We start from the raw sequence: 26,535 nt of genomic DNA on the forward strand, positions 1-26,535 counted from the left end.
ATTGGGTCCCTAACTTAAAGTTGGTAAATGGAAGAGTAACTGATAGTGGATGAACGCTTGAGAGAGTTGGCTAACTGTAACTGATAAATGGTACACTGAAAGTGGTCCAGTTTAAAAAAAGAGTTCAAACGTACACTTTTGAACACGAGACACGGTGAAGATGAAGGGGTTCTTGAATCCATCTGACAGAGCTGTGGGTGTACGTCAGATAAAAAAGGCTGCTAACCACAGATATACACCATAGAGTGAGGCATGTGTGATGGAAAGCCTGACACTAAAAATATTCTTCAAAACACAGAAGCTGGTCAGCAAGTTGCCTGGCCCACGTGGTTCCCTTTTTCCTGTTCAGTCTAGTTTGGTTAAATAAGCTCGAAGTTCATCTTAATCATCAGCGTAAACTGTTTTTGATTCTCTCACTTCGGACCAGATCAATTATTTTGGAACGTAGAGTTTCTCAGGAAAAATAAACTGTACCCTGTGGAGTTTTTGCTCAGAATGAACACTTTAGAGCAGTTTTTAATGACTGGACTTGGGGCAGGGGTACACACACACACACACACATGCCCATGCACACGGTGGTTTCTTGCTATTCCGGTCATCTCCAGGTGACAGAAGGGCAGGGAAGAAGACTTCCTGCATTTATGTCAGCAGTGCCGGCTTCTAAGTAAAAATCGGATTTACTGAAAGGACAGCCCCTTTAGATATAACATCTCATTTTCAAGAAGGTCCTAAAGGCACAAATACAACATTTCAAACACTAACAAGCAACACTAAAAGTATGCAAATACAGACAGCTCGCCCACCCTCGCCCCAAGACCTCAGCTTTTATACAAGAAAATTAGCCACAAAGGCCCAAAAATATATCAATTGTCTTCCAATTATCTGTAGCATAAACAGACTAAAGAACAAAGTTAAAAGCATAAAAAACAGGATGTCAAAATATAGATGACCTAATACAACAAAATATTCAAAAACACAGTCTTTACAGATGCTTTATGTGGGTGCAGATGCATTTAATGTGTTTTTTTTTGGAGACCCCGGGAATGCACACGATGCAGTTTGCGAATATTGTATTTGAGTAGGCTTTCCGCATGTGAATACACAAGCTTATAATGTTCACAAAATCACTTCATTTTTATGAAAATAAATAAATAAACGTGTGACCAGATTCTTTGAGGTCTTTTGTTTCAAGAAGGAAATCACCTCCATTTTTCTTCTCTCTGCTTCAACCGACTCAGATGTGAACTTGAGCACTGTCACCCTCAGAGTGACCTGCCGGTGCTTGCTCCACACACTCCCTCCCCTCTACAGCGGCAGAGGAAGGGACCCGTCAATCATTTCTTTGGTCACCGTCAACCTGTCACTGTCATAAATTGACCTTAATCATCTTCTTGACTGTTGCCTTCTGACCCTCCTGCAACCTTTGTGGATGCGTCTCTCCTTGAATTTATATGCAACTATACCCACTATCATCTCCAAGCTCTCCGGGCGTCCTTGTCTTCGACAGTCTACCCCCTGAGCACCAAAATACAGTGTCAGCTGCCCGGTACCAAACCCAGTTTACCCCCCACACCCCCAACCACCAGATTCTTATGAATTCACAAAGAGCTGATATCAATAATGAAAGGCCTATTCAATTATTGACTGCTCTTTACATCACTTGGCTTTACTGTTCCGTTCCCACCCTGCTTTCTGACTTCCATTACCTGTCCTGCTCTCACTTATTTGGCTGTTGATTTATTCAGTGGGCCTCCTTCCTCGTTCCCTCCACTCTCCTCTCCGCCGGCCTCCTCGGCCAAGCTGTCAATCTGAGCACAGGAGGGATGGAGCGGAGGTGAGAGAAACCGGAAAGTAACAGTGGCGTGCCCATACGCCTGCACGACAGGATGTGTGTATCTGATTTGTGTGGCTGAATGTAAAGGTATATGTTAATATTTGCCTTGCACAAGAACCTCCTGCTTGTGCGCCAAAATTATTTTTACTAAATGCACAAACATGCCCTCACCTCTGCATGCGCATAAAGACAACGCAAATGGTTTTCAGCCACTAAAAAATATAGGCCACATCTAGCGCTTATTAAGGGATATATATGCATGGCCATCTAGTTGAAAGAATATTCCACTTCTCATGGAGAGAGATGAGGGGAGAGGCAGATAATCCTCAGTGAAAGTGGATGAGATGAGAGCTGGGTCCACTCAGCGCTCAACAGAGATCTTAGAAGACGCCCACGCAGTCTCCATCAGCAGGAAAAAAACAAAAAAAATGTAAAAAAAAATACACAAAGTCGAAGGCCATTTTCTCTGTTTCTGTCATTTCGATCACCTCAGCACCAAATCACACCAACACTGAATAAAAGATTTCTATTATTATTTAGTGTTTAATCTACACATTTGACACATATTACTTTCTGTTAGCAATGAATGTAGCTTACCACAGTATCTGAGTACTTAGATTCAACTCGAGTAAAAAGCTATTTTCATCACAATCATGGTTACCTTATCCAAACTGTGGATCTTATACATTTTGAATTATGTGACATCCACTAAAAATACTCAATAGCCACTTTAATAGGTACCACCATTCACCTGCTCATTAACGCAAATATCTAATCAGCCAATTACACGGCAGCAGCTCAGTGCATTTAGACATGTAGACATGGTCAAGGCGACCTGCTGAGGTTCAAAACAAGCATCAGATTTGGGAAGAAATGTGATTTAAGTGATTCTGAATGTAGCATGGTTGTTTAGCATTTACAGAGAATGGTCTGAAAAAGAGAAATTATCCAGTGAGCGGCAGTTCTCTGGGTGAAAATGCCTTGTTGATAGGTCAAAGGACAATAGCCTGACTGCTTGGAGCTGATAGGAAGGCAAAAGTTAACTTAAATGTGGCCCCCTCCCCCGACTTGTTACAACCAACAGGAAATTGAGGCTACAATTTGCATGGAGCCACCAAAATTAGTCAACACAAGATTGGAAAAGCGTTGCCTGGTCTGATGAGTCTTTAATCCTTCCGTGACATTCGGATGGAAGCTCGTAGATGGGGTACAATGTGAAAGCATGGATCCATGCTCCCTTGTATCAACAGCTCAGGCTGCTGATGGTATAACGGTGTAGAGGGATATTTTATAATGGTCTAGAAGGTACAGCCAATCACATGATTAAGCTAAGCCAATTAGGCCTGAGAAAGAGGCTGCATATCACTAGCATATATATTATCATAGCATTCGCAGCCTGAAATCCTCCATGGTGTTTACGCTGCACTTCAGATAAATACAGTACAGCCAAAGTGTACAAAAGGTACTAAATATCCAGGAATATGAATATTGTGTTGCACATCTTTGAAGAGTAAAGAAAATAGATGCCAAATTTTGTGGCTCAACTCCTTGTGGTTTTGGAGTCTATAGACCTGAAAGGTAAAAAAACCTCACGGACAGATGCCCGGACAGATGGAGGGACGGGCAGACATACGGATGGTATGACGACAAAATCCAGTCGCTTTATATCTGGTGGGGGGATAAAAGCAAAAAGAGAGTAAATGCTGGACTAACATAGACCATATTTTGCTTAAGAGGAAAAGGAGCACTCCACAACCCAACCGCTGCGGAGTGAAGAATGAAATGATGTGAAGTGAAGTATGCACTACAGCATGCACAACTTCAGTCTCACTGCAGGTCTTCCGAGTTTATTATTCTGCCATCATTTTGCTCCCATTCCTCTACTCTTCCTTACTCATTCTCTACATCTCTCTAAACGTCTTTCCTGTCATCTTGAGCAAAACCAACATGTGTTACAAGCAGGCTTGTGGAAAGGCAATTGCCAAAGCATCAGAATACAAATCAAACTTTTTTTAAAAACACAATAAATCTCATCTCCTGTCTTGTAGCGTGTTTGTCTGCAACCCCTCTGCACATCTCCAACACTCCCCCTCTCTGTCCTGTCTGTTTTCCATCATTCCTCGCCATGCCTCTTCCTGCCAAACTCTCACTTTCTTCTTCCCCATTGCTGCTACTGCTCTGTGCATCACTCCTTCCCTCCCTCCTTTCTTCTCCCCCTACCTGCCTTCCTTCCTCCTTCCATCTTTCCTCTCTCAAGCTGACAGTACCTAAGGGAAGGGGCCACCTGCGGACCAAGTGGGGAATCAGCCGACAGCTGTGTGCACACTCTCTCCGGTGGCCTTCAATTATTCACTCACTTCTCACTCCTCCTTTTCCCTCTCTCCATCTTCACTCTGCCCTTTTCATCGCTCCCTGCCGTCTCTGCCTTTACTTCTCTGTTCCTTTTTTTTTTTTAAATATCGAGATTGCGTGTCTGCCTCTCGCTCTATCCAATCCTGTCACATCCTCGCCTAATCCCTTTCTTCCCTTGTTGCTCTTCTTCCCTCTTCTCCTATGCCTCTTGGATGCCTTTAACCACTCTCGCACAGTCCTCTGACCATCACTCCATCATTTTCTCCCCGCTCTCACCCCTACTGCATCGGCCCAGCAGCTCCTTAACTCCACTTCACTAACCTACTCCTTCTCTTTCCCTCTGTCTCCTCATGTCTCCTTCTTTCTCATGTGTTTCCCCAAAGATTGATGACTCTCCGCCACAAGGCGAGTGGGCCTGTTTAAAGATGCATGAGGTGATGAGGCCAAGTTTTATCCTCCTCTCTCTCTCTCTCTTTCCTCTCTCCCTCTCCATTTCTCCTCAAAGACTCCTCTCTTGATGGCAGCCGCCACCTTTGCGAGAGCCTTCCCCACTGTTCCCAAGCGGTCAGAGGCCACCTCCAAATCAGACAGCCCTCTCCCCTTCCCAGCTCTTGTCAAGACGACTGAGCGTGACGTATGACGATCAGACAGTCTGATAAATGATGCCGCCGAGGACCCGCGACTCATAAACAGACAAAAGGAAAAAAAAAAAAAGCTGGCAGTCATTGGTATGAAGCGCTGAATCAACAAGGGGGAGGGGGGAAGCGTCGTTCATCCTCGGTGCTCAGCTCAAAAAAGTTTGAAGGGCAAGTGGTGTTTTTTTATGAGCTAGAGGTGATACAAAAAAAAAAATTAAAAGATTCAGTGCAAATGCTTGGTCAGTCAAGGCCACAAAGCAGCCAACACTCTTCACATGGAAGGACTCGCTCTTCTATATGTCCAGTGTAAAATGGTTCATGTTTGAGTTTGCATACATTTCATTTTTATTTCTAAAACTATTGTGCATCTTCACAATTTGATCAAAATTCTCCTTTACCAAAATGGGGTGGGTGTAACTGACCGCCCTCAATTCCATGACTAAGCTTTAAATGAACTGTTGCCAAGAAAATATGAAGGGTAGCTGCCCAGCTAGTCAGCCAGCCAAATATAAGAAGTACATGCTGGAGATATCATGAATACAAGACTTCAGGCATGCTCGGTGGCAAATTTCCCCAAGGTAAGCTGACTGGGAAACAGAGTTAATTTAGGATTCTTCTAAAGACCAATCGATTTGTCAGCAGGCCAATATTATTGGACGATATTTGCTATTTGCCAATCTATCAGTTTCAGCATTTATAATGGCCGATATATGTAAATTTAAAAACTAAAGAGACAAAAGAAACATCCTTCAACAACATTATGAGTGTTGATCTTGCAGAATTTGTCCACCAGAGGGCACTCTGCAAATTCCCAGTTGGCAACAGCTATTTGGCCACAAACAACAACCAGCGAATCGGCCAATATATCGGAATAGCAATTTTTTAAGTTACCAAATATTGGTATCTCTCTTAAAAATCAGTGAGGCTTTAGATTTTTCCAATTGATGAAGCAACTCTATCACTCTGAGTGGGCACTCTCAGTGTTTGTGGGCACTGGGGAAAAAATATTCATTTTATCTTTGCTTTATTGATGAAAATGCACCAGTATATTAACTGAACATCAGTATTGGCCAGTGATCAGCCTTGTTTTCTGTATCCTTAATGCCTTTTACCCATGGCAGGAGATGATGTTCACTTATTTTTTTTGTCACATCAGATCTGCATTTGGCTAATATTCAAAACAGATCAGTTATTTTTTATGCTTAATGCTCGACTATATTAAAATGCAATTCATGAAAGCAGTGAGACCAAAACCAAAACAAAACAATACTCCAAGACAAAAAAATTTGCTGAAAGATGCTAAAATGCAGTTGAGAAGAAGGAAATGGTAAATACAAAAAAAAAAAAAAGGGTGCTAATTAATTCCATACCAGCATTGATTAGTAGCTTTGAGTACTGAGACTTCACAAATGATGCTGCCCTTCTCCACTAGAATGTTGTCAAGTACAAACACTTTGGTAACGATTAAAAGGTTTTAGCTTTTCAAAAGTCCTCTCAACTTGTCATTTTTTCCCCTCAAGCAATGACCTTCTTCAGTGATTATCTGCGCATACAACTCACAATGATTTGTATGCATTTTTATTAAAGAGCAAATAACGAAGGATGTTCATTGCTATGCTGTCAAGTCCCTTTTTTTTTTCTTCCCATCTTCAGCTGATATTTTACATGTTTGACATTTTATGACTGCTGAGCTTTCATGTTTCTATATGCTGCTTAGATAGCAAAATGCTTCGTTACATGAATAATTATCCATTAAACGTTTCAATGCGGGTTGCCATTAGTGAATAATTACAGTAGAACTTGTTTTTCTGCTCATGAGCATGCCTTGATCACCATTACACCAACAGAATACCAGAGTAAGAGTTACATTTTGTGTAATGCCTGATCCATAAAGTCTGCTCCAGCTTTACCACACTCAAGTGTTATGTTGGCATTAAATGACTGGTGGAGCTCTTCAAGAGCAGTGCAGTGATGGTCAGTAATACCTATTAGCAAGTCAAATATTGAGTTTCTATTCTTGGCTCAGCAGATGTCAGCATGTCAGAAACCTGCACTGAGGTCTCAGTGACCTGGTCGATTAAGATCCTTCAGATCTACCTGCGCTCACATATTTACACTGTACCACTCAATGCCATAACCACACAGACCTCAATTTCTCCAATCTAACTTATTCCCATGAATCAAAGGGCAGCCTGTATCTGACCCCAGAAACAGACCCTCATTTAGTGAATGAGCTGTCTGACCTGAGCTGCATAATACACTGCCATCAAGCAGGCAGGAGGTAAGGAGCAGAAAGTGTCTCCTTCCCCTCTCATTAAGGCCGACACAGACAAAGCTTCCACCTCAAAGACGATAAGCAGAGACAACTCTCATAGTGTTCTGTGTGACAGAGAGATGAAGGGAAGGAGGAGGAAAGGCATTATTTAAGCTAAATTCCTGTACTGCCTTAATACTGACCTCTTTAATATACACATACAGCAGAGCTTAATATTCATTTATTCAATCACTGGAAAAAAAAAGCAAAAAAAAAACAACACTTTTTCGAGCATAACGTTGGGTCAGGCAAGCCAAGTCCCAATATAGTTCTCTGAGATCCACCCTCAGGATACATATGTAGTTGTATACTGTAATGTAAAGTCTCCACAGACTCACACACAATTACAAAAGGCTGGCAGCCACATCCACTAAGAGCTTCATGCTCACAATCTAATGATGAAATTGACATCACTTGGACCCAAACTCACAGATATGGAAACTATAACACATTTATAAACATTCGAATGGGAAATCTCATAAAGGTTCCATTATTAAAGCAGCTTTGTATCTGCAAGCCACCTTGGAACCCACCCCATATCTGTTGTCACTGACTCCTGTATCAAATGGCAGACACACACTACCCTATTCTGGGCTTAAATTAGTGCAGATAGAAATTCTTTTATTTTGATTACAACAATGCTAATGTGAGATAAAACTACCAATGTCCATTTTTTTGTCTGTACAGTCACAGCTTGAGACCATTTTTGAAAAGGAGAAGCACCTTTTAACCATGTTAGGAGTGTTGATCTTGCACGGTTGGTCCACCACAGGGCGCTCTGCACCTTCCCTGTTGGCAACATGTGTTTGGAACACCACAAACACAACAACCAGCAGCAGACTGATATATGCTAACCAGTAAGCTATGCTAACCAGCTGTTAGTTGTACCTGAATGGTTGCGGATGTGAGAAAAAGAGAGCCAATAACATTTATTTTTCCTGAAAACGCCTGTGCTTTTAGCTATAACCTCAGCATGTAAGAGCCAAGCTAGCAGTTTTGGCCCCGTCTTTATGGTGCGTTTCATTTGAAATTGGAAGTCTGATTTTCTGAGTTCCCAGTTGGAATTTGCAACGCCACCTCAAGTCAGATTTCCAACTTAGAAAGTCGGAGCATCCCTACCAACCCTGACTTTACAATCCAAGACGGCGGCAGTGCACGTAAAACTGTAAAACTTGTAATATGTACTGCCACTGTTGTGTACTTGTGACTTGCTAAATAAACTGCACACATAAACCACACATCTATCCATGAACATGCTGCAGTGACATTTTTAAGCACAAAAAAAAAACAAGCACAGCACTGTATTGCTGGTGACACATGAATGGCTCTACGCTGCTCTGGAGCAAAACAAATCCTGTTTTTCCTTGCTTTTCCGACTTTACCGCTGGAACGCGCTCAACTCGGGAATGACGTCACTCCCGGCTCCGACATCCAAGATAAATGGAACTCAGCATTAATCTTCATGCAAGGCGAGGCTAAACACCACATCACTGTGCCTAATTCACAGACATTAAATGGATCTTGATCCTTTCATATCTGTCTTGAAAGAAAATAAATGCATTTCCCAAAATATACAACTGTTTCTTTACACAGGGGGTGCTTCACAAAAGGATTCAGTCATACAAGTGAGTCTAATAAAACTGAAAATGAGTAGCAGGCAACAAAAAAAAACAAACAAACCTGCAGACAGAAAGAGAGGGAGGAAAGAAAAAGGTGAGAGAAGATTGTCACAGAGGCATTGAGAGGGTGAGGCAGGAATGGGAGGGAGACGAAAGAGACAAACAGAAAGGGAGGGAGGAAAGAGAGAGAGAGGCGGAGAAACAGGGGCGAGCGAGGGAGGGAAAATCAAGGCTAGATGGGGAATCAGCCGGTCAGAGTGACAAACAGAAAGAACAGCACGCGTGGCTGATAGCTGAATGCAAAATATAGAACAAAGAGGAAAAAGAAGCACTTGTTGTACCTTCTCTCTCAGCTCGGAATATGAAGGTCCGAAGGGAGGTAACCACCTCAAACTTGTTGTCACCCAGTCCTCGCACCTGTCTGATGGCACTGGCCAGGATCATGCCTTTGGAGTACATCTCCTAAACAGAGGGACACACAAACATACACACTCAATAAACACAAGCAGGCAAAAGCTGCTTCACACATGTTAATGTTATTCAAGTGTTGCTTATTCCTGTTATCTGCATCTGTAGGCCCACAATTATTGTTTTCCAGCGCACTGTTTGTATCAGTAGATGTGTAATTCTGAGTGGCAATACTGTTGGCTAGGACCGTATTCAATCTGGGATAGCAGTAACAGACATCCTCATCAAACCGCAGCCATATCCCATCAATAGGGCCTCAGATTTATTTGCAGAAATAGCTACCCTGCTCCATTTTCAAGTAATAACTTTGATAAATGGCACAGAGCTCTTGGACAAGAACCACGTGAATCAAAACGCTTCTGCAGGAATACAAACGGGAAACTCGTGCTGCTCCGTTTTGGAAATGAGCTGCATATGCTTAAGCAAGCCAAGTCGAATTTGCATCAACCTGACCTTTGACCTCAAAATGAATTTCAAATTTCAAATGCAGGAAACAGCGCCCCAAAAAAATGATCTGTGCTACATTAAAGAAGTGCAGATGCACACGCGCGCACACAAACACACACACACACATGCGCACACACCAGCAGAGCTGTCATCTGGGTGTTAATGAAACAAATCTACAAACTGAAAACAAGCTCAAAAATTTTAAAAAGGAGACATGCACAGTATATTGGGGATTCAATACAGGAAGTGCTTGGATAAAGCGGGATTTGGTTGTGTGTATTGTTTCATTACCCCCATGCGCCAACCCACCCCACCCCCCCTCATGTGAGCAGCTCTAGTAGAGGCATCCAAATAAGGGGGATGTTGCACTGGAGGCTTCATGACCCTCTTTGCAGTCTCCCTCGACAATGGCAATTACAGTACTGGGTCATTGTGAATGGGGAAAGGGACAGAACGACAAAAAAAAAGGAAAGGGAAAAACCCTTAATATTTTGCCTACTAAGGAATCAAGGACAGAATGGTATCACTATCAGTATTCAAACCTGATGGGGAAGTATAACAGAGAGATGTCCAAGAACATCTTAGACTATAACATTCTTGCAACAGAGTGAACTGAGGGGCCAGTGCATTATGCTTCTGTAGTGGCGTGAACATCACCTGGTTATTAAAAGAGGGGAAGAAAAAAATGGATGACAGCAGACGCTGCATTATTCATGCTGATAATGTCATTATCATTGCAAAGTATGAGAAACAACAACAACAAAAAAAAACAGACATGATTGTTTTTTTCCCTGTTGTCTTGACCTGAATTTTGATTCCTGTGCATAAAATGTAACAGCTTGCGATTGCCACGCACTGCTCTTCTATCCCACAGTCTTATGCAGAGAGTGCGGAGTAAGCGAAGGAAGGATGGATGAATGGGGTGGGGGTGGAGAAGGGATGTGAACTTTTGACTCCCTCTTGCCATTATTAATTAAACCAGTGACCTTGCCATCCACAAAAGCCTATTTCTAGAGACCACGCAGCCAAAAATATACCAGCCAGCACAGTCAGTTAAGGAGAGCAGGGCTGAGCGTGAGGGATGGAGGGACGGATGGATGGATGGTGGGAGCGTGAAATGAAAAGAAGAGAGAAATTAGGTTTGGTTGAAAGGCCAAGGAGAGAAGAAAGAGAAAAAAATGGAAAGAGCTTTGTGAGATACAAAAAAGATAAGGGGGGGAAAAAACAGAGGGGATGGGATAAATCCATGATCAGAAAGAAACAGAAAGGGAGAAGAGGAAGGACAAAGAGGAGGCGCGTGGGAAAAGAGAGACATCATGTAGAAATGAAGACGGCTAAGAGGGTCAAGAAGGGGTCCTTCTCATATTAAAGCAGGATGTTAACAATGGCAAGAAGTGGCTCAACCTAATTACCGACAGGCAGCCTTGTGCGTTCCTCTCCCCGGGAGTTTCGCACCAATATCTCCCCTCTTTCTCTCTCTAAATTTAGCCAGGAGTTAGAGGAAGGTGAGGAAAGGAGAAACTAAGCGCATGTGGATGAATTAGCTCGGTGGCTGCGCGTGGATAATTATACCCCAGTATGGGTTAATTAATTGTTTTAATTCTAGTTTTGGGGTCACGCAGGAGAGACTTGTTTAATTGCGAGTTGTGCATCTGTAAATACTCTCGCAGCAGAGTCAGCGGAGACGTGATGAAAGGCGTTGAGATGGTGCTGGTGCAGACACGACGCCGTGCGCAGCAGCTGCCCACATGCACGTAATGTTTTTTAGACTAATCTCGAGAGGACTGGCTGCCAAGGAACCAATGAGGCCTAACTATCTCTCTCTCTCTCCAACAACAAACACACCTGACTCACCTCTGTCTGCCAAAAGATCTCCTCCACACTCACTTCCCTTCCCTCTGACCTATCCCCACTCCCAACTTCACTCCCACAGCTGCTCATTCTTAACCATACAAACGCTAGGAGGGCCTCTCATTTGGCCCTCCTAGCGTTTGTCACCCCATGTCATTTAGCAGGGCGGTGTCACTTCTTCTTTTTTTGTGTGTGTGTGTGTGTGTGTGTGCATGGAACTGCCTATCCTGCATGGATAACTCTGTTCTTTTCAAAAACAACCTGGTAAACTTCAGGAAACAATTAAGGCAGAGCAATGGAGCTAAAGCCTACAATAATAGAGGCGCCGTGTGGAGAGAAAAAAAACAGGGAGGAGGGTTTTAAAAAAAAAAAAGAAAGAAAGAAAGGAAAAGGATGGAGGAGGTTTTACCACCAGCATGGAGTTAAGGTTCTGGCATCTCAAAAGCATCAGATTTTCAATGGAGGCATGAGGACACCAACTGGTTGGAGCAAAAAATTGCACCTTCCAGGTAACAGCGAGCCGCCAGCAGCATTTTGAAGTCGGTGTCTTTATCATGTAAAGCCAAAATAATTCATGCCTAGCTATAACCGTGTGAGACCATGCAGTGTCTGACTTTCAAATGTGGTGTCTGAGGATCAGGCAAGAATGAAATATTTAGACTGTAAAGTCTTAATGGAGTCTTTTTTTTTTTTTAATGAAGTCTAGCTCTATTCCGAGTGTTAGTTTAGAGGTTATGCCAGGTTTTTTTTTTTTTTTTCCTCTCTAGGGGACAGCAAAGCAGACTGAGTAGAGACAGCAAACACTAATATCACTATCTTCTAATGCTGGCAGACAGAATTCATTTAACAGCATTTATTCCAGGCTGTGTTTTTGTCCATTTGATCATCTGATGAATTTAAGTCTCTCTCCGTCCCCCTACACCCACCGCTGAGCAAAATATCAGGCTGTTTATTTGCCAAATGCTTCCCTATGTTAGCGAGTGGCATCAGCTAATCACTAACTTTGTCCGACATGTGGTGCCGGGCAGGATGTGTAGACTGGGTTTATTTTTTTAAGAGCTCGCTGCCTGCTGAGCCTAAAAAAAAAAAAAGAAAGCTGGCGAGAGAAGAGAACATGAATCAGAACTGTTATTTTGTGGATCACAAAATCAAAAGCTGACAGATGATGAGAAAAAACTCAAAAGATCTGAGGAAATTTCAAAATTTAGGTAACACATCTCCGTGGGTTTATCACTACAAATAACTTCGTTCACTATAAACAGCTATTTCAACCACTGTTAAGATAAAAACATTAATAAGAGCCCCTGAAGTGAGAGGGTAAGTTGCAGGTTTCTTTATAATTACTGAACTGGATCACATTGGGTCACTCGGTCAGGGTTCTGGGAGTCAAAATAAAAGCAAGCATATACAGCATATATAGTGAGAAAAAGAAACACTCAGCATCAGAGGAGGCATCTTAGGACGATACTGGAGATGGTAAGGAGAGAAGCTTTCAGGCTTGCAAGAGAGCTTTTCTGCATCCGACAGACTAATACGCAGACAGACAGACAGACACACTGAAAGACTGATCCCCTGTCCTAAAAACCTCATCTCCCCTTTGGCCTTCTATCCAGCTTCATCCCCCACCCCAACTTCTCATCCCTTCATCCCTCCCAGCCATCCTCCTCACTTCCTCCTCTCACTAGCCTGAAGCCAGGCTTTGGACTGTCTTCATGCACACACATGCACGCACACAAATACACACACACACACACACACACACACACACACGACACCATATAAGGATCCCGGGAGACTACATCTCAGGCCCAAAGCTTTCTCCCAAGTCAATCCCACTGTTGACGAAATCAGGCGAAAGGCGTGATTGATCAAACTGATTGGATACAATGCCGCATCGAGGGAGAAGTGAGACTGCGGATCTCACTACTCTCCCACGCCACCTCCGCTACCCCTATGATGACATCACCGTGGCCAGAGACCTTCAAGTTGCGACTGCGATTAAGTGCGATTAGTTCCGTCTGGTGCTGACAGATCCCAGGGGGTTTTCAAAGTACAAAAAAGAGCTTTATGGGTGTTGAAAAGTTTGGGAAAGAGAACAAGTATGGGAATGTTTTAGTGTGTAGGCATTTTTGTTTTTGTACATGGGTACTAGAGACAGAACATGATAAAGAGAAAGAAAAACATACTGATATCAGTCTTGACTTCATCTTAAGAGTCTAAACCAAAGTTCAGTGCAGGCTGCAGACATGTTTTTTTTTTTTTTCCCATTTTTAAGATGTGACTCAAAAAGCCAAACAGAATAAACCTGTGAAAGATTTCATTTAAAATAAAGATGGAATAAGATTTATCTGTCATTAATATCGCTTGTTAAAGATCTTATTAGATATGTGGACTTTTAAGCATTTTTAAAATTCAAAAGGTTTTTGGCAAAACATTGGCATGAATTCAATTACTTATAATAAATCTTCATACAACCAATCACTTGGCCTCATCAGATCAAAAACTTAAAAGCAACTTCTACTCAGTGACCACAGTTGCCTTAAATGCAATCTAAGATTATTATTTTTAATTTCTTAAGGTTCAAGGTGTAAATTCAATTCCTTAAAGACATTATCATTGATTAAGGACTCAGAAACACAGACCTAGAGAATGATCAGCAACCACCAGGCAACCACCGGTCACTAGGGATAACTGTAGTCCCCAGCCAGTTAGCAAGTGGTTGCTGGAGGTGGCTAGGTGAAACTGGGCCCAAAGAGGGTGCCACACCCAAAACCTAAAGAGAGTATGCTCTCAAAGCTATGCTTTGGTTGCTAGCATGTTGCTATGGTTGCCCGTAGTTTGCACGAAAGCTGCCGACTTGTCTGCAAACACATGCTAACTACTAGCCAACTACTAGCTAACTACTAGCCAAGCAGTAGTAAAATTTGAAAAAGTGTAACGCAAACTGGAAATGAAGAATGTTCGCCTTCAAAATAAAGATGTGCCTTACTGCTGCAGCCAACACATTTCAAAAGGTGCAACTTTTGCTTTGAAGGTGAACAGTCTCCCTTTTTCAGTGTGTGATTGCAAAGAAGTCGGGGTCTTCCATGCAACCTATGGGCAACCGCAGCAACCTGCTCATGACCAAAGCAATCGCAAGGTCGGTTTCTACTTTGCGACCGAATATACAGTGGTGTGAAAAAGTGTTTGCCCCCTGCCTCATTTTCTGTTTTTTTGCATGTTTGTCACACTTAAGTGTTTCGGAACATCAAACCAATTTAAACAATAGTCAAGGACAACACAAGTAAACACAAAATGCAAGTTGTAAATGAAGGTGTTTATTAGTAAAGGTGAAAAAAAATCCAAACCATCATGGCCCTGTGTGAAAAAGTGATTGCCCCCCTTGTTAAAACATACTATAACTGTGGTTTTTCACACCTGAGTTCAATTTCCCTAGCCACACCTAGGCCTGATTATTGCCACACCTGTTCCCAATCAAGACATCACTTAAATAGGAGCTGCCTGACACAGTGAGGTCCACCAGAAGATCCTTGAAAGCTTCACATCATGCCGAGATCCAAAGAAATTCAGGAGCAATTGAGAAAGAAAGTAATTGAGATCTATCAGTCTGGAAAGGGTTATAAAGCCATTTCCAAAGCTTTGGGAATCCAGTGAACCACAGTGAGAGCCATTATCCACAAATGGCGAAGACATGGAACAGTGGTGAACCTTCCCAGGAGTGGCCGGCCGCCCAAAATTACCCCAAGGGCGCAGCGACGACTCATCCAAGAGGTCACAAAAGACCCCACAACAACGTCCAAAGAACTGCAGGCCTCACTTGCCTCAGTTAAGGTCAGCATTCATGCCTCCACCATCAGAAAAAGACTGAGCAAAAATGGCCTGCATGGCAGAGTTCCAAGAAGAAAACCACTGCTGAGCAAAAAGAACATTAAAGCTCGTCTCAATTTTTCCAAAACGCATCTTGATGATCCCCAAGAATTTTGGGACAACATTCTGTGGACCGATGAGACAAAAGTGGAACTCTTTGGAAGGTGTTTGTCCCATTACATCTGGCGTAAAAGGAACACTGCATTTCAGAAAAAGAACATTATACCTGTAGGAGCAGAATATGTATTTACTGGGTATCACGCATCACAGGGTAATTGGTGGGCCTGACTATATATGGTAAGGGTTTTTTTTGGTTTGGTCAGGTGTTCCACCCGGAAGGGAAAAACAGTTTTTGACCGCTGAAGATGCAAGGACCTTGGAGAATTATGGGTGTTGATATTTCAAGTGTTTCTAGAAATATGTGCAAGTATAATGGACACTGATGATTGTGGATAAAAATAAATGGACGAAGTGTTCAACTGGCAAGTATGACTCAGCCTTTGATTCATCAGGCACCGTGATCAGCGCGTCAATTAGGTTAGCCCGTGTGTAGCGCCTCAGTGGCTTAAAGCATTGGCTTAGCCTCTACAATACCAACAGTAAAATATGGTGGTGGTAGTGTGATGGTCTGGGGCTGTTTTGCTGCGTCAGGACCTGGAAGACTTGCTGTGATAAATGGAACTATGAATTCTGCTGTCTACCAAGAGATCCTGAGGGAGAATGTCAGACCATCTGTTCGTGTACTCAAGCTTAAACGTACTTGGGTTCTGCAGCAGGACAATGATCCTAAACACACCAGCAAGTCCACCACTGAATGGCTGAAGAAAAACAAAATGAAGACTTTGGAGTGGCCTAGCCAAAGTCCTGACCTGAATCCTATTGAGATGTTGTGGTATGACCTTAAAAAGGCTGTTCATGCTCGAAAACCCTCTAATGTAACTGAATTAGGACAATTCTGCAAAGATGAGTGGGCCGAAATTCCTCCAGAACGCTGTAAAAGCCTCATTGCAAGTTATCGCAGACGCTTGGTTGCAGTTGTTGCTGCTAAGGGTGGCCCAACCAGTTATTAGGTTTAGGGGGCAATCACTTTTTCACACAGGGCCATGATGGTTTGGATTTTTTTTCACCTTTACTAATAAACACCTTCATTTACAACTTGCATTTTGTGTTTACTTGTGTTGTCCTTGACTATTGTTTAAATTGGTTTGATGTTCCGAAACACTTAAGTGTGACAAACATGCAAAAAAACAGGAAATGAGGCAGGGGGCAAACACTTTTTCACACCACTGTATCTTTCAACTTCCAGGAACCATTCACCACTTGATATTAGAATACACTTTTTTTTGTTCCTAGCAACTGCTGGTTGGCAGATGGTTGTCAACTGGTCTCTAGGCCTAATGAGATCCTAGTGAGACGCTAGTTGAGATACAGGTCAGTTAACACTTTGGCTCTGTAACATTAGCCACCATGAAATACTGGTAGTATTTCAATTCCTTTTTACTGCTCATGAATTACAGTTTTCATTCATAATGGAAAGAATGTACCATTTCTGCTTGTTTAACTTACGTAGTCTCACATAATCTGTCTATTATTTGATAAACCACAGCATGTTAACACTGGTAACATCACTAGGCTACTGAACATATACTATACATTCAGTTTTATTTAATTAGACACAGATTGAGCAATAGGATCTTAAAGGAAATTCAGTGTAAGCCAGGTATAGCTTAACTTTATTTCTTGCTTTAATTTTTTAATGTTTGTAGGTTAATTAGCACATAAACATGCAAATTAGTGCTAACTGGCACCTAGCATGCTCAAACCACTTTCCTTTGAAACTAGTTCTCAAAGCTGCTTGTGTTTGTTCTTGTATTTACTCCAGTCTCAGATCTCTCCAACTGGCATAATCTTGTAATGAGTACAACTCCTCTGAGATGAGTTGTGCAGATTCTGAAACCCCACGTCAGGAAGACAACAAAAAGGTTATGTAGCTTGAGGAGTACAGCAATTTTTTGTAGTCACAAGAAAACACATCTCTGCTCAGCAAGAGAAAGAAAGCCACCAACTCATAGTTCAGTTTTTGACATAAACCAGTGCTGAGAGACTTCCTTTTAATGTTCTTCTACCCCCGCACTTACCCTCTGGAGGTGGTAGTGGGTGGCATGCGGGGTGGTGCAGGGCCTCAGCTGGCCGCACAAAGCAAGGATGACAGAGACATTGTACTCAACCTCTCCATTCACCCAAAACACGATGAAGTCCTCTACTGTCTCACAGGGGAGAGTCACATTGGCAGGACTTTAGAAGTCTTTTTAGACTTTTAAAAGTCTAAACAACAGTGTGCTCGCTCGCGCACACAAAAACACACATAAAAGCAAACTTTCATCTTTCCAGAGACTGCCATGCCTGTGCCGACAGTGACACCAAGTAGAAAGTGCTGACTCGCTGGCCTCCCTGCCGATTCCCGCCCTGCTGTTGATGGAGCGTGTTCTGGTAAATAAAGCAACATATGCATTGGAAAGGGAAAACGAGGGGGAAAAGAGAGAGAGAGGCAGAGGGAGCGAGAGAGCATGGAGGGCTATAATTAGTAAGTGATTAACGAGCAGGCATCAGACAGGTCCCACATCATTGATTGTGATGTTGTGCAATGCTGTTGCAGCGAAAACAAGTTGGCCCTAGGAGGGAGATATAGGGTCACTGCTCAAACACGCACACACACATTAAATGTGATTGTTCCTACTGCAAAACATATCCAGTGGTCATTACTGAGAACATAACGGTAAAGCACATTATGTCAGACTTGAGACACATACATAAAATGTTTGACTTTCCTAAATTCCTCATATTCTAACTATGTAATCAACAAACCATTTAAAGGTACGAAACTATGATTTTTTTTTCCCCCACTTCCTTACATTATTTAATTTTTGCTTTTCGTGCCCAGGTCCACCATCAGTTCATTCCCAGTTCCCCAAACTGATGTGCATGTATAAGCACATCCAATGTACTGAAACAGGATTTCAAAGTGCATGAAATGTTTAATCTCAATAACGTATGTTCATTGTGGTAAAGCATCCAGCTTTTGCACCTATATTTATACTTTGATAGATGACTGTTTCATCTTTTTGCAGAACTACTTCCTTGCTTTAAGTCGAGCAGAAGGTTCAGGAAATCGATACCCAGATACTAATCAGTGCTATTTGATTAGATACTCATTTGCGAGAATCTCAGTACCAACAGTACCATCTTTGCCTCTTCTAGTTGACACACAACTTCACTGCTGCAGACAGACATGCACACAGCAGCAAAACACATGAAAGGCAGTTGACATTCACAACACTAAACAACCTTTTATGATGACTTTAGAGAGGTCAGTAAAACTCACATTTAGCGGAATCAGCAATCATAAATGTTAATTTGGCCGGTGCACACGTTAATGTTAGCCATTTAAGTATTAGCAATTAGCAGCATCATTAGTGCTCTGTAAGTTATATAAGGTAGCAGCTATAGCTAATAATAAAACCATTATGTTATTGTGGGAGCCAGGCAGCAAACATTTTCATTGCTGTCCACCTGTAACGTTAACAGACTGGTTAATAGTGTTAACTTAACAAGACTAAACGATTATTTGTGTCCTTCAAGTGTTACGTGTCTCTTGAAGTCCCAAACTGAAACTGAGGAAAATCTACCAGCAAGTACACAGAAACAGTGGCAGCCTACCTTAACAACTTTATTTGATCAGCAACATAATAACAGAGATATTCTTGCACTAAGATAAACTTACGCTGCATCTGTATTGAGTTTAAAATTCTAGTATTGTGGCAACCTTAAAATGAAGTCAAGCTTAGCTTCGAGCATTGCAGATCAGCACTTCTCAATGCCGGCCCACATCCGCCGATACTTTTCTCTGTATTAGGTTTGAAAGTCCCAATACAGAATATTTAGCTGCTCTGGCCTGCTTGCAGTTGCTGTCCATCTGTGAGCTGCTTTGCAACACACCTGGAAAATGATACTGCCTCTCAGTTAAGATACATTTGTTGTTTTCTCTTCTTCCTTTAGACCAGGGCTGGGCACTTACTTTCCAATAAGCTTATAGAGATAAAAAATTAATACTGAGCAGAACTGAGGTCAGCTTATTGGTGCAACCCTCACCAACAGTCTCAGTTTCTCATGTGGCCCCTTGTGAAAATGAATTGCCCACCCCTGCTTTAGACTTTAAGTTCCAATGTACCAAGTGACTGATGATATATCACAGTCACACACCCTAACTATAAATAGAAGTGAGAAAACACAAAGAACAATAAACAGGTTCTATTTTCATCTTATGACCTTGGTTGTGCCTTAGTCTAGGGCTTGTTAACTTAGAATCAACTCCAACTTGATTTCAACACTGCTCTCAAACTGCAACTATTAACATCTATAGCTTGGTCATTTTTCCATATTTTGTTTAATGGAAGTCAGTGGCTACCTCAAATAGCAGAAAGCATGTTCAATTTGTTGTTGTATTTTACCAAAACTATTAAATAATTTAAATGCTCTTCTGTAATTACAGTTTTAAGCATTTAATGAAGTTTTTAAGTGGCAGCAAAAAAAAAAAAAAAAAAAAAAACACCACTGTCCAGACTTGCCAGGTAAAACTGGCAGCTTGCTTGCATCTACGTCAGGACCCTCTGCAGTACTTTTTACAACTCTCACCCCACCCCGACGCAGCGCTCTCTTCCTCTGAAGATGAGTTAGGTAATGCTAAGCGAAATTTCAGATGTAGGGAGAATGAAAGGAGAGAAAGGGAGGAGGAAGGGGGACAGAGAAATGCTGAGGAAGGCTTTCCCTCTCCATCTTTCTTTCCCAGAGAACTGGTCAGGTGCCAACATCAATGTACTTTACTGTATGGCTGGGTGGGCACAGAGAGTGCTGGCCCATCATGCGTGGTGTAATGTCGCTCTGTCCTTGCCCCTATTCTTTACTCTGCCAAGCTAATAATGATGACAATGAGAAGGCGGAGAGAAAGAAGGGAACACTTAGGAACTTGGCTCAGTTGCTCGCGGTACAGAGGAATGAAACAGACTTTGCCAGGGTGATCGTGGAAGGTGTATCAGCAGGATACGGGAGGGGAGGGGTTTGCCCACGTAAGACATTTAAGGCTGTTTTGCCCATTACCTACCTTGTCGCTGTTGTAGTAGGCCAAACTCTCGCCATCAAATCTCACCCACCTCCTTTGAAAAACACAATTTCTGAAAAGAAAAAGGAAACAAAAAAAAAAGGTGAAAATGTCTTTGAGACACTCACAAAGTAATTCACTAAAAAAAAAAAAGAAAAAAAAAAAAAAAAAGAAATCAGACAAAATCTCAGGACAGTGAGACAGTAATCTGCTCTTTACAGGTACTCATACTTCATCAAGAGTGTCATTGTTTCATTAATGCTGTTTCAACAGCTGTCAATTAGCATAATCAAAACAAATGGCCACTTCCAGTTTGAATATTCAACAGCCCAAGGGCCGTTTGCCAAACTTATGCTAATCAGGTGGGGAAGGAGAATATAAAAAGGAAGCGAATGACTGATAGCTCTGGCTTCGAGCAATGGTGGAACATGCAGCACCAAGAGACCAAGGGAAAGAAAATGTAGTTTTTGACAGGAAAGCTGAACTAACTGAAACGAGACATATCGTGCATCTCAATGCTACAAGGTTATCTCCTATCTTCTTTTTCCCTTCCTTTCAATAGTGCCCTGCATTATAGATAGATCTGCTTCTGTATCCAATACCATTTATCAGTTTTAAGCAATCATCCAAAATAGAAGAGCAGAGGAGAGTGGAGAATTTATAAAAGAACAGTTTCCTGGCCATTTGAAATGCATGTTGGGTTTCAGAGGTGAAAAGACTATACACTAAACCTGAGTGATAACATGCACTGATCTTAGAAGGACATAAATATCCTCCAGGCAGCGTGCAGCTGCAGCAAAACTGAGCTTCATGCACGTAGAACTAACTAGGATTACTAGTATGAAGCAGTGTGACCTACCCTTGAGGTGACAGCTTGTCCAGCCAACCCACTTTGAGCACCTGCCGTTTGGGGGCTCCATAGAAGCATGCATATGGAGAAATATCAGGCAATCCACTTTTTTCAACAGCCCCCATAGCGTCTGCAGGGTCTGAGTAGAGGTCACAATCCACCATGATCAAGGATTGATTATTAGAGCCAGAGGCAGCTGGACCGACAGCAGCGGCGGGGTCAGGGGTCACAGAAAAACTTTGGTCCACACATGCCCGCGGCAAAATGCTAGCACACTCCTCCACCGTGGAGTACTCATCTCTGTGAGGGTCTGGGATAGTTGGAGCTGGTGGACACATTTTTTCTTTGGACTCTTTCTGCAATGGTGTCTTTTTTCTGCATGAACACAGATGACATCAAGAGTTAGGTGGCATCAGCAGTTAATCATTAATTGCTAAATGTTTGCACCACACGTTAAGGGAAACTTGTTAAAAGGGAACCTATTATGCTTATTTCCAGTTCCACATTTTCCCAAGGGGCCACATGAGAAACCTGGACTCTATTAGAGAAACTTTGCATGATTTACAGTTTAAAACATTTTTAATGATCTTATTCCGGGCCTTGATGCTGCCCTCAATTGATCTACTGTCTCAGATGAGCTCCCTTTAAATCCAGCCTCCACTTTCTTCTGTTTGGTTGCCCTTTGCAAACAAATTTGGAACAGAAGGTGGTTGAGTCCTCTATATAAAACACATGAAGCCATGCAGCATTTATGCTCTGCAAAAGTAAACTAGGCTAATTATCTCCTGGCCCTGACCTTCACATTCAGATGTTATCAAAAACAAAAAGTTAAATAGTTCAGCCCAAAATCAAATATGCATGTTTTTCCCCCCTTCCTCTAGCCTGTAGTATTCATATTTATCTATCTAGACTGTTTCAGTAAGAGTTCCTGAGTTTTGGTGTCACTAAAGAGATGTAGTGAGAAGTTTCATGTGGGAACTATTTCCTTTCTATTGAACTACGCATTCCAGCCATATCACTGGGCAGAGGGAAGCGTGCATCTACGCGTGACAAGAGCCACGTGCTTCTAACAGCGGTGCTACGGAGTAATGGTGTTCTCCTGAGCTGAGCTGCAAAGGTAGCTGGCTGCATGCTTCACTTGGTTGGTGGATATAGCTTGGTTATAAAGAAAACAGTTCCTGCATGAAACCGCTTTCTGTAAACGTTGCTGCTGTTAAAAAAAAAAAAAAAATGGTTTCATTGCATTCGGGAGAAGAAAGACATCTCTGCAGGCAATACGTGCAAAACAAAGGCATTCTAGATGAATTAATAGTATTGAGAAGTCAGAGAGAAAAGAAGATATTAGATTTTTGGGTGCACTGCCCCTTTAAGAAGGTCTACTCTCACAAATCTGAGGAAGTATAATATATAAATACATACACACTCAGAGTTATCAGCACTTTACGTGCTATCACACAACAAACTGTGACAATCCAATGCACCCCAGGCCTCATTCAAACATCTGGATTTCTGTGTATATATCCACAGTGGGGTAAAGCAGTATTACAAGAGGATACTATACCTCGGTTTTATCTTGTCCTTAAAACCCTTGTGCGGCCCTTCTTTAGCACCTTGGTCCTACAGAACACAGCAGAGATTAGCATCAGATGAAAAGAAAGTGTCCATCTTTCAGTCAGACACCGTTATTGTCCCGGTGCACTAAACTATGTTAACTTTAGCAGCGAGGTGACATTTCTATTAACCTCAGGGGGCAAGCTGAAACGAGCACATTTTACAATCTGTGTGTCTGTAGTGACAGCATTAACACTGAGAGGGAAGTTGAGTGTGTGCGGACTGCGGCCGAAACACTGAAGATAGTGTCGAAGATCTGAGAAATGTCTGTTCCTCTTTGGCGAACTGCTACTCACTGTCCAGTAGTGGGAGTGTACGCTGTCTTACCGGAGCACTTTCAGGGCTGTTGTACAGGAATATTTCTCCGTAGGGAGCAATAGGCGTCAGGGTCCTTTGAAGTGCAGCTAAAAAAGGACACAGAGACAACACAATGGTGGTTTGTCACGGCACTGAAACTTGCAAAACACAGTGTGAAAGCCTAAATGTGGTGCTTGAAAGTTAAAAGCTTAACCGGATTGTTCCAGTTAAATATTTAATCACTCAGATGTTATAGTGTCCTTTGATTAATCTAACTCGCCGATCTGAGTAAACGTGTCAATGCTTGATCCATGCAAGCAATACACCAATTAAATTTTGCTTCAGCGTGCCCGTGTTTCTGCCTCGGCCCTCATTCCAACACACAAAATGAAAGTGCGATCCTCACTGCCAAGACCATTTCTCTGTCTGGGCTCCTACAGGGACCGTGGTCGGTGATCGGTGGAAGCGAAGATGAAGAAGAAGAGCGTAGAGACTCTGGCCAGACGCTATTAGTCTGGAGACCCCGGGCCACCCTGCGTGGGCTGCTGCCTGTCACTGTGAAAAATGACACCACCCTCTCCGGAGGATTGTGAGGGCCAGAAGACGCCGCCACAGGGCTAGACACACACATAGACACGGGCGGAGGAACAGATATGTGCGCAGACAGCGGCACACGAAGATCGAAGCAAACTCCGACACGTAAAGATGCCTTGAGACAAACACAGACGTAAAAGGATCGACGGCCAAATAAGTAGACGCTCGCACTCGCACTGAATGTACTGCTTTTTAAATCTTTACAGACACACACTTCCAAACAACGCAGCCTATTACCAAAGTACACAGAGGCCACAGTGAGCTTTATGAAGAGGTCAGTTTACTTGATGATAGAATCCACTCTAACACAGTTGCCCTCTCCACAGAGAGACTTGGTGGGCAGATAGTGACCATCAATCATAATCCATCAGCCGACCTTCAGGCCACTCACGGGTCTCTCTGAGGACCGCCGGATGCCACTGTATTCAATTCCTGTCTGATTCCCTCCATTCTTCCCTCGCTGGATCTGTTGCCAGCTTCTGCCTTTGTTTCTCTCAGTCGACCGCGTTGCTTCTTTATCTGCTCATGACCAGACTGTCAAGTCGCAATCTGGGAAACGACCCTAGACGCAACCATCAGCTTGGTGTTAGTATGGAGATGATTTTGTTTCTCCTGTCTTTACGTCAGGGAGTTAGGGGCCACTTTGTTATTCTCACTTGCGACACGCCTTTGTTGAGCATGGAGGACACACAACTGAAACCATGTGAATTCAAATTAGTCACCAAACAGTTTGTTATTTCACTCACTGCCTCCCTAAAAATTCACAGTGAATAAAGTCAACTCTAAAACTGTTATTATTTAGCATTCAAAACTCTTTATGAGAAAATATTAATTTGACAACTAATCTACGGTGGCGCCGTGGTTAGCACCGTTGCCTCACAGCAAGAAGGTCCTGGGTTTGAATCCACCATCTGGCCGGGGCCTTTCTGAGTGGAGTTTGCACGTTCTCCCCGTGTCTGCGTGGGTTCTCCGGCTTCCTCCCACAGTCCAAAGACAAGCAGCTAGTGGGATTAGGATGTGATATAAAAATGCAATATCACTGCTATAGCGATGCCATGTGTTTACATTTCCTAGTGCGTCCAATTAGGAGAGAAGCCTGGGGCTATTTCAACAACCTCCAGCAAAATATGCAAGGTGGAAACAACCAACGTGTTTCATGCCATGAAGCACTAATGCAGTTCTGAAAGTATAAAGGGGTGTCCGATAAGTATATACATATATACCACTCACTGCAGCAAAGCATCAATGTGGCTACCATTTTGGTACAGGGCATTTAAAACCACTGAAGTTTTAATTATCTAGCAGGTCAGCTGTTTCCCTGTTTGATTTGTTATGACTAACAGATCAGATAAATCCTTAGTAAACAGTTCTATATTAAATGTATTTAACACCCTGATTCCAAAAACATTGGGAAACTGAAAAATGTAAATTAAAGTAAAATGCAATGATGCCATTTGACTTTAATCAGAGGTGGTTTCTAGCTGCTGAAACTGAGAATTTTAGCCTTTTAAAATGTGTTTCATTCTGGAAATCTGGTTGTAAACTCCATAATTCATTTCCTCTGTTGCTGCAGTGTTGAATGGTTTAATTGTGTTTAAAATTTAAAGAACGGCATTGTGCAGGTTCACAATTTAGTTTTTAAATTACACTTCTAGACAAATAATGTTCTCATTCACAGCTGAATACATGGAAGTCTTTATATTGCGAGTCGGCAGGTTCACATCGTGACAATCCAATCTCACAGTTTTTCTACAAAAGAAAATTCATACACTCCTCTGTTAGTGCCACAAATCCCAAACACAGATTCTCAGTAAACAAGGAACTTTTCATCCTCTGTGAAAAGCTGGCGTGTCTTATCCCACCCCCAGAGTTTGGCCTTGCCCCCCCATCCCCCCCGAGAAGTGGTTTATAGACCGCCACTCATCCTCTGAGACCTCTGCTGCACAGCCTAGTGTTTACCAGGTCTTCTGCAGACTGGAGTGATGCGTTATTTATTTAACAAGTCCTGTATGTTCTTTATCTCTGAGTTAGCAAAGCCTAATGTGCTGCTCGTCTTTACAGCGTGCTCACATTCAGTCTGCCTGATGCAACTGATGCAGTTTCTGCAAAAAGTGTCTTTGGAAACCTTCAGTGCAACAGTGACGTCACACAGTGAGAAGCCATCTCTACACAGAATAACAATATGACTTCTGACACCTTTTCCTAGCTCTGATGACATTTTCCCACCATTGGATACTTACGAAGCAATGCTCTACTATAAACTTAAGTCAGGGCCTATTTTTCACAGGTGGAAAAAAAAAAAAAAAAAAAAAGAAGAAGACTGCAAGATAATTTACTTGAACAAGCCTCTAATGAGATCCCAGGCAGCTGACTGTCACCTGGAAACTGATTCAGTACAGCTCAAAGGAGGATGATGAATAACACACCTTTGCTCCAATCTGATGGCTGACCTAGAAATACTGTCAAATGTGTGTAAATATTCATTTTCATTTTACATGTCAAACTTTCTTGTGTGTTTTTTAAGATCCTCAGCATTTCTGTTTATTTACATGAAAACATGACAGATTTGCATTCAGTGCTTTATAGCAGCATTTAAGCTGCATCAGGGTAAGCGCGCTAACTGATCTAAGCAGATGTT

General features: G+C 42.4%; 1 protein-coding gene across 1 annotated transcript in view; it reads right to left on the reverse strand.

Annotated features, from left to right (window-relative positions):
* Positions 1-26,535, reverse strand: part of arap2 (ArfGAP with RhoGAP domain, ankyrin repeat and PH domain 2) — a 174,253-nt gene that overhangs the window by 138,140 nt on the left and 9,578 nt on the right. Inside the window, 5 exon segments of the mRNA XM_030753721.1 lie at positions 9,099-9,219; positions 20,549-20,618; positions 21,405-21,770; positions 22,957-23,012; positions 23,334-23,410. Coding sequence (XP_030609581.1) covers positions 9,099-9,219; positions 20,549-20,618; positions 21,405-21,770; positions 22,957-23,012; positions 23,334-23,410 — 690 coding nt within the window.

Source organism: Archocentrus centrarchus, chromosome 18 (genome assembly GCF_007364275.1).
Source record: "Archocentrus centrarchus isolate MPI-CPG fArcCen1 chromosome 18, fArcCen1, whole genome shotgun sequence".
Classification (NCBI taxonomy): domain Eukaryota; kingdom Metazoa; phylum Chordata; class Actinopteri; order Cichliformes; family Cichlidae; genus Archocentrus; species Archocentrus centrarchus.